This window comes from Hippocampus bargibanti, linkage group LG01 (assembly GCF_051943395.1).
Source record: "Hippocampus bargibanti isolate YZ-2025 linkage group LG01, ASM5194339v1, whole genome shotgun sequence".
In the NCBI taxonomy this organism is placed as follows: Eukaryota; Metazoa; Chordata; class Actinopteri; order Syngnathiformes; family Syngnathidae; genus Hippocampus; species Hippocampus bargibanti.
Window position 1 is genome coordinate 24,082,941 of NC_142734.1, and position 13,751 is coordinate 24,096,691.

At 46.7% G+C, this 13,751-nt stretch overlaps 1 protein-coding gene across 3 annotated transcripts in view; it reads left to right on the forward strand.

Moving 5' to 3' along the window:
* Positions 1–13,751, forward strand: part of itpr3 (inositol 1,4,5-trisphosphate receptor, type 3) — a 150,477-nt gene that overhangs the window by 44,573 nt on the left and 92,153 nt on the right. For all 3 annotated transcript variants that reach the window (XM_089004746.1, XM_089004756.1, XM_089004738.1), the window contains 10 exons: positions 2,538–2,698; positions 2,778–2,919; positions 4,157–4,321; positions 4,623–4,795; positions 4,867–4,986; positions 5,587–5,668; positions 5,856–5,971; positions 7,397–7,648; positions 8,236–8,380; positions 8,454–8,598. In XM_089004746.1, the coding sequence (XP_088860872.1) occupies positions 2,538–2,698; positions 2,778–2,919; positions 4,157–4,321; positions 4,623–4,795; positions 4,867–4,986; positions 5,587–5,668; positions 5,856–5,971; positions 7,397–7,648; positions 8,236–8,380; positions 8,454–8,598 (1,501 nt within the window). The remainder of the gene's footprint in view (positions 1–2,537; positions 2,699–2,777; positions 2,920–4,156; positions 4,322–4,622; positions 4,796–4,866; positions 4,987–5,586; positions 5,669–5,855; positions 5,972–7,396; positions 7,649–8,235; positions 8,381–8,453; positions 8,599–13,751) is intronic.

Sequence of the window (13,751 nt, forward strand, 5' to 3'; positions counted from 1 at the left end):
ATACAACTCCATAAATTTTCAATATGTATTCTATGTGTATGTATGTTTCATGTATGAAGTTTACAGATTTACAGAACAGGTGAACACTTTCTTCATTACACATTTAAAATCACTCTCCTTATTTTGTAAGGTGTACGCAGGGATTACATTTAGATTTTATATGCGTATGTGTAAGTGGTTTAAAAATTCATTTCTTTAAAAGTCTCATTTAATCTTAAAGTGCATTACTATATTTTTCAGTACCAATTAAAGTTTTGTGCCTTTGTACAATCAGTGGGATCAGTTGCAATGCATATTTGTGAATGATAAAAGTAAATTGCACATTTGTCTAAGGAAATATGAGGTGTTTCATGAAATGTTTTGTAAAAGGATAGTCCATTAAATGTCAATATTTTCCTAATGTTCTTGTGCTTCTTTACACCAAACAAAGGAAATACATTATATTTTTGCTATTTTTAGTAGAGTATGGTATAATTTTAACGGTCCGGCCCACTTGACATCTCCCTAGGCCGTATGTGGCCCGCGATGCGAAATGAGTTTGACACACCTGCCATAAGATTTGACGTGAATGATATTGAAGATAGGCATAACTGAAGAAAGCTAAAGACCTTCTGAATGTAAAATAAATAAATAATGTTTAAAAAAAGGTAAATAAAACGACTTTATTATATAGTACAGTTTATTTCTTTAATTATAATACCATAGCACATTTATCATACATAAAATAATGTATATTTTGTGTAGTTTTGTGTAGGCTTAGAAAATTAGAAAGTAGAAAATTATGTTTTATGGGGAGCTGAGAACAGATTATTCTCATTTTAATTAATTGTTTCCTATGGGAAATTAAGTTTTGGGATTCACACTTCGCCTTACATACTGTCTGGGAACCAATTAACTTCGTAAGCCAATGTATCACTGTATATATATTTATGTATATATATTTTTGGGGCTATTTGACTGGCTGGCTAGCTTTTAGCTGTCTAGCTGGTTAGCTATTAGCCGTCTAGCTGGCTGGCTGTTAGCTGGCTAGCTGTTGGCTATCTGGCTATCTATTAGCTAATTATTAGCTATTTGTTAGCTAGCTGGCTGGCTGTAAGCTGTCTTGCTGGCTGGCTATTAGCTGGCTAGCTATTGGCTATCTGGCTATCTATTAGCTAATGATTAGGTATTAGCTAGATGGCTGACTGTTAGCCGTCTAGCTGGCTGGCTATTAGCTGGCTAGCTGTTGGCTATCTGGCTATCTTTTAGCTATTTCTTAGCTATACATTAGTTAGCTGGATGGCTGTTAGCTGTATAGCTGGCTGGCTGTTAGTTGGCTAGCTGTTGGCTATCTGGATATCTATTAACTATTTATTAGCTATGCATGAGCTAGCTGGATGGCTGTTCGCTGTCTAGCTGGCTGGCTGTTAGCTGGCTAGCTGTTGGCTATCTGGCTATCTATTATCTATTTATTAGCTATTCATTGGCTAGCTGGCTGGCTGTTAGCTGTCTAGCTGGCTGGCTGTTAGCTGGCTAGCTGTTGCCTATCTGGCTATCTATTTATTAGCTCTTAATTAGCTAGCTGACTGGCTGTTAGCTGTCCAGCTGGCTGGCTGTTAGCTGGCTAGCTGTTGGCTATCTGGCTATCTATTAGCTATTTATTAGCTATTCATTAGCTAGCTGGCTGGCTGTTCGCTGTCTAGCTGGCTGGCTGTTAGCTGGCTAGCTGTTGGCTATCTGGCTATCTATTATCTATTTATTAGCTATTCATTAGCTAGCTGGCTGGCTGTTAGCTGGCTGGCTGTTAGCTGGCTAGCTGTTGCCTATCTGGCTATCTATTATCTATTTATTAGCTATTAATTAGCTAGCTGACTGGCTGATAGCTGTCTTGTTGGCTGGCTGTTAGCTGGATAGCTGTTGGCTATCTGGCTATGTATTAGCTATTTATTTGCTATCCATTAGTTAGGTGGCAGCTATTACCTGTTTAGCTGGCTGGCTGTTAGCTGGCTTGCTGTTGGCTATCTGGCTATCTATTAGCTATCCATTAGCTAGCTGGCTGGCTGTTAGCTGTCTTGCTGGCTGGCTGTTAGCTAGCTCGCTGTTGGCTATCTGGCTAGCTGTTACCTATCCATTAGCTAGCTGGCTTGTTATTAGCTGTCTCGCTGGCTGGCTGTATGCTGTCTAGCTGGCTAGCTGTTGGCAATCTGGCAATCTATTACCTATTTATTATCCATTAGCTAGCTAGCTAGTTTTCAGTCTATTTGAGTTACTTCTGGGTTGAGTGAACGCTGGCTCGTGTGGCTGCCGCTGCTCACCCACAGAAAAAGTTATCCTGTGACTGTAAAATGACCTTGAGAGTTTTTAAATTCTCTTAGAAATGAAATGTATTATTATTATTATTATTATTATTATTATTATTATTATTATTATTATTATTATAAAAATGAACAATAGGACCTATTTTGTGTCCTGTCTGTTTCAACTTCAAAAGAATCAAAGCCCAAATGAATACTTTTGCCTCCCTCTGGTGTAGAAGATTGACATTGTCCTCCTCCCAGTTAGGAACATGCCCCACCAAAGAGGACAAAGAGGCCTTCGCCATCGTCTCGGTTCCTGTGATGGAGATTCGAGATCTGGATTTCGCCAATGATGCCAGCGCCATGTTGAGTATGGTGGTGGACCAGTTCAGTAAAGGCTTCATCAGCCAAAATGACCGCCGGTGAGACTCTTTCCCCGTGGATGCTGCATGACAATATTCGATCTACATGCTCACTTTGTTTTTGTATTGTTTTGGACAGCTTTGCGATCAAGTTACTGGAAGACGTGGTCTTCTTCGTGGCGGACAATGTCAACAGTGGCCAGCCCGTTTTGGATGTCACCATGAGCAAAGCCAACCGTGAAAGGCAGAAGCTCATGAGGGAGCAGAACATCCTCAAGCAGGTAAGGAACATCTCACACACAGAACAAAATCTCTGCTTGACCCAACGTCCAAGTCAATTATTTCAATTAGTTATTTGGTCACCGCTTCCCTTTTTTTTAAGTTTGTTTATATACAGTGATACTTCAGCTTACGAATGCTTTAGCTCATGAACTTTTCACCTCGCGAACATTAAATTCGCGAGCATATTGTCTTGGCTAACGAACTGGTTTTCGGCGGATGAATACCAAACCACACATCGCAACGGTTGCTGGCGGACTAGTTTTCGGCGGAAGATCACCACACCACACAGTCGAACATGGTTTGTTATCAAGTGTAGTACTTTTGCTATTATGGGAGCGGAAAAGACCCCACCACAGGCTAGTGTTAAGCCGAAGAGGACACAAAAGAAATTGATGGTTGAGCAGAAGAAAGAGATCATGATAAAACACCAAAGAGGTGTGCGTTTGTGTGATTGCTACCATCCTTAAGAACAAGGAAGCTATTAAGGGTGTTTCAGTGTTGTCGAAGCAACGGTCTCAGGCAATAGAAGAGGTTGAAAAACTTCTGTTGATTTGGATTAACCATCAGCAGCTAGCAGGGGACAGTGTGAGTGAGGGTATTATCGCCAAGTAAGCACGGTAACTTCACTCGGATATCATCAAGAGGCAACTACATCAACGACCATCACAAAGGTCAATAAAACGACTAGATTATACAGTACAGTTTATTTATTTCATTATAATACAGTAGCACATTTATTATACATAAAATAAGGTCTATTTTGTGTAGTTTAAAGGCTTATTTCATAGAAAAATATGTTTTATGGGGACCTGGAAACGGATTGTTCTTATGTTAATGGTTTCTTAATGGAAATAAATGTTTGGCAGACAAACTTTTCACCTTACATACACTTTCTAGGAACCAATTAAGTTCGTAAGCTGAGGTATCACTGCATTCTGAAGTCATTCATTGCCATTCATGAATTTATTTGGAAATTGAAAATATGACCAGCTGGATATCTGAACTTTAGATTTCCCAGTCGGATTCCCAAACATACTGGTTATTCCAAAGCGCAGGATTGACTTAATGGCTGCTCTATAAAAGATCAGAGGAATGATTTTACCAACTCCAAATATTTTCGGACTTTGCCAGAAATGAAGGCGCCGATGGATCTTTGAACAGACATTTGACACGTGTATCTGCCAGTTAAGACCTCCCAAGTATTTCTAAGGTGACCTGATATTATCTTGACGTCAGATATTTGGCATCCTCAAAGTACCTTTCAAGGACCGCAGCGGAGGGGAGGGACCTCTGCTCCGTCTGGAGGAGTTGGCTGACCAGAAGAACTCTCCGTACCAGTACATGTTCCGACTCTGCTACCGTGTTCTGCGCCATTCCCAAGAAGATTATCGCAAGAACCAGGTAAAGCCTAGGTTGACTTGGAGTATTTAGATTGTGTGGCATCAGAATCAGAATCATCTTTGAGCATATATGTAGAACACACAAGAAATTTGTCTCCGGTAGTATACGGCGCACTAGTATCATCATAAGAAAAATGGTGGCACTATACAGTTCTATTTGGGTTACTGTTGAGAGAGTTAATGGCAACGGGAGAAGAAGCTGTTTAAATGTCTGCTGGATCGGCAGCGCCAGCGCGGAGGGTCCAGTAGGATTTTCCACGCTATTCGTTTGTTTGTTTGTTTGTTTGTTTGTTTGTTTCCAGGAGCACATCGCCAAGCAGTTTGGCCTGATGCAGGGCCAAATCGGCTACGACATCCTGGCCGAGGACACCATCACCGCGCTCCTCCACAACAATCGCAAGCTGCTGGAGAAGCACATCACCAAGACCGAAGTGGAGACCTTCGTCAGCCTCGTCCGCAAGAACCGCGAGCCCCGGTTGGCACGGAATGGCGGCCCAGCTGCGTTGACGGAGTAACGCGTCACGTTTGCGCTTCTTCTCTCTTCAGCTTTCTGGACTACTTGTCGGACTTGTGCGTGTCCAACAACGTGGCCATCCCCGTCACTCAGGAACTCATTTGCAAGTGTGTGCTGGAGCCCATAAACCAGGACATCCTCATTAAGACTGAGTGAGTCTGCTGACGTGTGCAAAGTAGCTTTTGGTCTAGAAAATGGCCACACGCATGCTAAAAACCTTTTTGTACAAGTAGGGATTAAGTATTAACTTCGGACCAGAATCTCTAGTCGATGCCATACATGTGTTAAAATTGCTTTAATCTCTGTGTGTGTGTGTGTGTGTGTGTGTGTGTGTGTGTGTGTGTGTGTGTGTGTGTGTGTGTGTGTGTGTGTGTGTGTGCGTGCGTGCGTGCGTGCGTGCGTGTGTGTGTGTGTGTGTGTAGCTGGGGGGAGTGTCACATATCTCGGAAAGAAAGCGGCAAAGCAGCACTTGTCTTGGCGAGAGAGATAGACAGAGAGTGAGACAGAGAGTGAGACAGACGAGAGAGACAGTGAGTGAGAGGGATGGAGAGAGAAACAGAGCGAGAGATCGCGGGTGATCCTGGTCCCCATGACCCGCGACAAACGAGGGCGCACTTACTGTACTCTATATGCCACACACACACACACACACACACACACACACACACACACACACACACACACACACACACACACACACACACACACACACACACATTGTCCAATTGTGGCTGAATTAGTTGTGATTGCAGGCGGCGGGTGCCCAAAGACGTGGCCTCCACTGAAATGCCCCCACAGTATATGGCCATGGATGACTACGCAGATGAAGACGAGGTAAGGACAAAGGAGTCTTTTGGGAGGTCTTGGTCTGTTTCGCTCCATCTTGGTCAAGTATTTAACCGGGGTTGTTTCAAGAAAAACGGGAAGCGTTTGCTACACGCTTTAGCTTCTTTCTGGTTGGTCTTCGTTCGGGGTCGTCCGTCTTCATGACTCAAGTCCGATTGTTGTTTGTTTATTGTAGGTATGGCTGGTGTGGACCGACAAGACCAATGAGAAGCAGGAGAAGAGCATAAGGCAGCTCGCTCAAGAGGCCAGACAAGGCAATGCCCATGACGACAATGTGCTGACCTACTACAGGTCAGCCTGTATGTCTTTAGGAGTTATATGAGCTTGAAATGGGGGCGGCTGTCCAAAATACAATGCAATACATACATAGTGGTTGATATAACAACAGCTGAAACTGGAACAAAGGGCTCACCCTTTATGGGCACCCTCGTAAGAAAAACCAAAACTCGAACAAATTTGGGAATGGCAGTCTACGTCATCTTTTCTTCTTCTTCTTTTCCTTTGGGCTTTTCTCTTCAGGGGTCGCTACAGCCAATCAGTGTCCTCAATCTAAGCCAGTTTTGCGTATCCTGTTTTCTCACACCAGCTACCTTTATGTCCTCTTTGACAACTTCCACAAACCTCCTCTTTGGTCTTCCTCTCGGTCTCCTGCCTGGCAGTTCAAGGCTCAGCATCCTTCTCCCGATATGGTCACTCTCTCTCCTCTGGACGTGTTCAAACCATCTCAGTCTGGCCTCTCTGACTTTGTCTCCAAAACCTCAAATATGAATTGTCCCTCTGATATACTCATTCCTGATCTATCCAACCTGGTGACTCCTGGTCACTGATCCTATCCAACCTGGTGACTCCTGGTCACTGATTCTATTCAACTTGGTGACTCTTGGCCACTGATCCTATCCTACCTGGTCACTGATCCTATCCAAACTGGTTACTCCTGGTCACTGATCGTATCCAACCTGGTGACTCCTGGTCACTGATCCTATCCAACCTGGTCACTCCTGGTCACTGATCCTATCCAACCTGGTGACTCCTCGTCACTGATTCAACCCAACCTGGTCTCTTGGTCACTGATCCTATCCAACCTGGTCACTGATCCTATCCAACCTGGTGACCTCTGGTCTCTGATTCAATCCAACCTGGTGACTCCTGGTCACTGATCCTATCCAACCTGGTCACTCCTGGTGACTGATCCTATCCAACCTGGTGACCTCTGGTCTCTGATTCAATCCAACCTGGTGACTCTTGGTCACTGATCATATCCAACCTGGTGACTCCTGGTCACTGATCCTGTCCAACCTGGTCACTCCTGGTCACTGATCCTATCCAACCTGGTAACTCCTGGTCAGTGATCCTATGCAACCTGGTCACTCCTGGTCACTGATCCTATCCAACCTGGTTACTCCCAAAGAGAGACAACCTTAACATCTTCATCTGTGCTACCTCCAACTCTGCTTCCTGTCTTTTCTTCAGTGGCACTGTCTCCAGTCCAAACGTCATGGCTGGTTTCACCACAGTTCTACAGACCTTTCCTTTCATCCTAGCTGAAACCCTTTTATCACATAGCCTGCCTGGACACACTTCTTTACTTCTACATCATGTTTTCAATTCCCGAAATAAATTTGAGGATGGCAGTGAATGAGTTCATACTTCTTGCTAAGGATCGTGGCATGAAAGTTGACATTATTCTTGTGAAAATGTGATATATCATCCGCTCAGGTACCAGCTGAAGCTGTTTGCCCGAATGTGTTTGGACCGCCAGTACTTGGCCATTGACGAAATATCTAAGCAGCTGGACGTGGAGCTGATCTTCCTGTGCATGATGGATGAGGCTTTGCCCTTTGATCTGCGGGCTTCCTTCTGTCGCTTGATGCTGCATGCACATGTGGACCGCGATCCACAGGAACTGGTCACGCCGGTTAAGTTCGCCCGACTTTGGACTGAAATCCCCACTTCCATCACCATCAAAGAGTAAGTCGTTTTTAGCTTAGCTTCACTAACCCTCCACCCCTACTTACTAATCTGACCAAAGCTTCCCTTACTAAGCATCCCTTACTAAGAGATATTAACCATTTGTAGTGTGATGTCTGTGTAGGCTCTCAGTGGTACAGGAGTGGTCCATTGATGAAAAGGTTTCTTGAGCCGTCATCTGTCCTTCTTAGAAGGTGTTGGACGTTTTGCTCCTCATCCGAAAAGCTTTGTCAGTGACCTAAAGTTGTACTGGTCACCCTGGCCCAAGATCCCTAATGGACAGAGGTGGCGGTGCCAGACCCCTGCTTTTTTAAGTCCCTGCTATAAGGTTGGGGGCGAACAGTGGACTATTCCTTGAGGCTAATCGGCCCGCCACTGGTTCATAGTGTGATTTTGCGGTACGGTTTTGGCCAAGCCGTTCTTAACCAGCATGAGAACCGTCTTGAGGCTTATCTATGGCACACTCTACAAGCTGACTTCTCATACTGTGCCCTGGCACACTGGATCAGAATCACTGCACTACAAGCCTGTGAAAAAAGTCCCTTTGACAAGATCTGTAAACAAACCATGTTGTGTTCCCACCTCAGTTATGATTCCAACATGGATGACAGCAGAGACAACAAGAAGAACCGCTTCGCCAACACCATGATCTTCATGGAGGAGTATCTCAACAACGTGTTGAACGAGGAACGGCCCTTTCACAATGAGGAGAAGAACAAGCTAACCTTTGAGGTCGGCATGGACGTCAAGCACTGTTAACACATCTTTGCCTCCTGTTGTGACTTCATTCCTGCTCTCTGTGAAGGTGGTGAGCTTGGCGCGGCATCTCATCTACTTTGGCTTCTATAGCTTCTTTGAGCTGCTGCGCCTGACCAGAACATTGCTGGGGATCATCGACTGTGGTCCCAATCCTTCTCATGGCACCTCGCTGACCAATGACGAAGGATCAGGTGACCGCCTAGCATACATCGCGGACAATCAGTGCATCCATCTTGTCACCTCCTTTCCAATAGTAGACTACACAATATTTATACAGTTATACCTCAGCTTACTAATTTAATTGGCACCCAGAATGTGTGTGTAAAGTGAAAAGTTCGTCTTCCAAACATTTATTTCCCATAAAAAATCTTTGAAATGAGAATAATCCGTTCCCAGATGCCCATTAAACGTAATTTTTTTCTAAATAAGCCTTAAAACTACACAAAATATACCTTATTTTATGTATAATAAATGTGCTATCATATTATAATGAAAGAAATCAACTGTACTGTTTCATCAAGTGGTTTTATTGACCTTTGTGATGGTCGTTGATGTCGTTGCCTCTTGATGATATCCGAGTGAAGATGCCATGCTTTCTCGGCGATAATACCCTCACTTACACTGTGCCCTGCTAGCTGCTTATTTTAAAATCCAAATCAATATAAGTTTTTCAACCTTTTCTATTGCCTGAGACCGTTGCTTAGACAACACATAAACACTCTTAGCCACACGTAGCAATGGTCGACTTAGCGTACTGTTACTGGGACGTTAAGTCACACAAACGCACACCTCGTTCGTGTCCTTTGATGATCTCCTTCTTCTGCTCGACCGTCATTTTCTTGGTTTTTTCGTGTTTATTGTGTTTGTCTTACTCGTGCAAATGTCCGTCTCCGTTGGCCTCGCTACACCCGAGGCGTACCTACTCCCGTGAGGTTCTGCTCGACATCGGCAGTTCATTTTTAAAACCTAAACCAGCTGAAGCAGAAGTGCTACGCAAGCATGGACTGCTCAGGGAGTCGGCTCGTCCATTGAGCCCCACTCTTCCACCGACCCCCACTCCTGCACCCAACCCAGAGTGGAGGCGCCACAAGCGCTGTATGAGGAAACAAAAGAGGGGAAAGCGTGGAGGTATTCGCATTAGGCTCGCGGCTCGCCGCCACCGGCCTTGCATTCCTACCATCACGCTGGCTAACGTGCGCTCGCTGGACAATAAAATGGACTACATCAGACTTCTCCGCTCAACTTCCAAGACCGTGGGTGAGTGTTGTGCCTTTGTGTTTGTGGAAACGTGGCTGACCGACAGCATACCGGACAGTGCCATCCAGCTAGCCCAGCTAACTAGCTTCCGGGCAGACAGAGCGCTCGTCGAGGGGGGGAAGACTCGCGGCGGGGGACTCTGTGTTTACATCAGTGATGCCTGGTGCCGCAACGCTGTTGTGGTATGCAAACACTGTTCGCCACTGATGGAACTTATGGTCATAAAATGCCGGCCATTCTACCTGCCGAGGGAATTTATTGCCATACTGCTGGTAGCAGTTTACATCCCCCCGAGCTCAATTAACAACAGGAGCGCGGCATTGAATGAACTCTACCAGCACATCAGCGAGCAACAGACAGCCCACCCAGATGCTTTCCTTATCCTGGCTGGCGATTTCAACCATGCCAACCCGAAAAGTGTTTTTCCACATCTCCATGGACACATTAACTTTCCGACGAGAGCTAACAACATTCTGGACAATGTTTTCACCACACACAAAGGAGCCTACAAAGCCTACCCCCTCCCCCACCTAGGAGCTTCGGACCACTCCACTATCATGTTAATGCCCGCATACAGGCCACTTGTCAAAGTCGTCAAACCAGTCAAGAAGCAGATAAGGGTGTGGCCTGATGGGTCGTCAGAGGCACTCAAAGACTGCTTCTCCAACACTGACTGGAACATGTTCAGACAAGCGGCCACCTACAACAACAACACCGACCTCCAAGAGTACACAGACTCTGTTACCTCCTACATGAGGAAGTGCATGGATGACGTGACTGTCACCAGATCTGTCACCATCCTGGCCAACCAGAAGCCATGGCTGACGGGTGAAGTCCACAGGCTCCTCAGGGCTCGGAACGCTGCCTACAAAGCTGGCGATGAGCTGGGCCTGAGGACAGCCAGGGCCAACCTGTCACGTGGCATCAGGATGGCCAAGAGACAGCACTCCAGGAGGATCGCCAACCACTTCAAAGACAGCAGAGACACCAGGAACCTGTGGCGTGGGATACAGACCATCACAGACTACAAGCCCACTCCACAGACCTGCGAGAACTCCACCACTCTGCTGAACCAGCTGAACGACTTCTTCGCCCGCTTCGAGGCAGACAACAGCACTCCAGCACAGAAGACCCCACCACCTACCGGCGAACAGGTGCTGACACTGTCCCAGGACAGCGTGAGGCGATCCCTCAGAGGGACCAATGCACGAAAAGCCCCGGGTCCCGACGGCATTCCTGGCCGTGTTCTGAGAGACTGCGCTGTGGAGCTCACAGATGTCTTCACGGACATCTTCAACACCTCTCTGAGCCAGGCTGTTGTGCCCACGTGCCTCAAAGCCACCACCATTATCCCGGTCCCGAAGAAGTCGTCCCCCACCTGCCACAATGACTACCGCCCGGTCGCACTCACTCCCATCCTCATGAAGTGCTTCGAGCGGCTAGTTATGAACCACATCAAGGCTGCCCTCCCCCCAACCATGACCCCTTCCAATTTGCATATCGGCCCAACCGCTCGACCGATGATGCCATCTCCACTGCTCTCCACACAGCGCTCACCCACCTGGAGACCAGAGACTCCTATGTCAGAATGCTGTTCATCGACTTCAGCTCAGCATTCAACACAATCCTCCCCCAACAACTCACCGATAAACTGAGCAAACTGGGGATCAGCACCTCCGTGTGCAACTGGCTGCTGGACTTCCTGACGGGGAGACCACAGGCAGTCAGAGTTGGCGACAACACTTCCAGCACCATCACGCTGAACACAGGGGCCCCCCAGGGGTGTGTGCTGAGCCCCCTCCTCTTCACTCTGCTCACGCACGACTGCTCACCATCATCACCCAGCTCCAACCTCTTCAGAAAGTTTGCGGATGACACAACTGTGGTGGGCCTCATCAACAACGACGAGGAGACAGCCTACAGGGACGAGGTCAGCCGCCTGGCCATGTGGTGCAAGGACAACAATCTTCGTCTGAATGTGGAGAAGATGAAGGAGATTGTTGTGGACTTCAGGAGAGTGTGCCGCCAGCATGCTCCACTAACCATCGGCGGTGCTGCAGTGGAGAGAGTGAGCAGCACCAAGTTCCTGGGAGTGCACATATCCGAAGACCTGTCCTGGAGCCACAACACGGCATCAATGGCCAAGAGATCCCACCAGCGCCTGTACTTCCTCCGCAAGCTCAAAAGAGTTGGAGCCCCGACCCCCATCACGACCTCCTTCTACCGCAGTACCATAGAGAGCATCCTGACCAGCTGTATCACCGTGTGGTACGGCGCCTGCACCGTGTCCTGCCGTAAGACTCTGCAGCGCATCGTGAGGACAGCTGAGAAGATCATCGGTGTCTCTCTCCCCCCCCTTCAGGACATCTACAACACCCGCCTCACCCGCAGAGCCATCCGGATCGCTGCCGATCCCACCCACCCTTCCCACAGCCTCTTCAGCCTGCTTCCATCGGGTCGGAGACTGCGGAGTCTCCGAGCCAAGACCAGCAGGCTCAAGGACAGTTTCTGCCACCAGGCAGTCCGGAGACTCAACTCCCTCCCAGCCCTGCCCAGCCTGCCCCTTCCCACTGCCACACTCACCGAACTCTGAGTACACGCTACATGCTGTACGATCACCCTGAACTCTATTTTTTTCTTCTTTCTCATTTTTTTCTGCAAGACCTCACTTCAACCCTTTCTTGTTGTTCGTTTTTGCATTACTACATTACGTCACTTTATATACGTCACTTCCTCACTTTACATATGTCACTACCTCACTTTACATACGTCACTGCCTCACTTTCCATACGACACTACCTCACTTTACATACAGAAATTACATGTATTGTCTGTTGTCAATTGTATGTCTTTTTTAGCCACGTTATAAGTGCCTTGCATGTCTTGCACGCTGGGTCCGAGAGGACATTAATTTCATCTGTGCTGTATGTCATGCATATTAGCATATTTGACAATAAAGCTGACTTTGACTTTGACTTCGTTACACGAGGGAGGAGTTACTGAGCATTGGGGAATCCACTCTTGGACTATTTTCACTGAGACAACAAAAGCCACAAAGTTTTTCAGGGCTGCTCGCGAGCAGCGCCGCTGCTCTGTACGGAGCTTTGAAACACTGGCGGAGGAGGAGAAAGCGAGCCGGCGTGCTCGTCAAGTTAAGGCAGCGTGGATATCGAACGCCGCTGCATCGATCCATCTCGCTAATCTATGCTCACTACCAAACAAGATGGACAAACTTCTTCTCCTCACAAAAAACAACAAAACACACGTTCTGCTGCGCTCTGCTTCACTGAGACCTGGCTCAGTGACTGCCACCCTGATTCCGTGCTACACCTATCCGGCTTCCGTCTCCTCAGAGCCGACCGCGACACAGAGCGATCGGGGCAATCCAAAGGTGGTGGAATATGCAAGAATGCACTGCAAGAGTGCACTGATGTCACGATGCTCGATGCACACTGCAGCCTTGGTTTGGAATTGCTGTCTTTCAACTGCAAGCCATTATACTCACCACGTGAGTTCGCTTCCTTTATTCTCATTGCCGTGTACATTGCGCCACAAGCTAATGCTAACGTGTGTATACAAACGCCAGCGGACCATGTAAACAAACTCAAACTAAAATATCCAGAGTCATCCCTGATCATTTTGGGCGATTTTAATCGAACGCATCTAAACCGTGAACTTCCCAAATCTAAGCAGCATATTGACTGTTTCACCAGAGAAGAAAACACTCTAGATCACTGTTAAACAGCACTCAAAGGGGCATTCCGATCGGTTGCGCATGCAACATTGTGTCTTTCTGACCACTATTTAATACACTTAAAGGACAACCGACGTCACTTTTTTGTTTTTTAAGTGACACCGGAAAAACGTTTTATAGCATCTAAAATACCCAAAACACGCAGTATGATATTTTTAGTCAAATGAAAACACCAATAAAATGACTTAGTGTCCAAAATCTGCAAAAAAAATGAGCTGCGAATTGGGCATTTTCAGAAAGTCCCGCCCCCAGTTCGTGACATCACGCCAAGACGTCTTGCGTTGCTTGTGAATCAAAACAATGGCTTCAGATTCGGAAAATATGCTTTCTTGT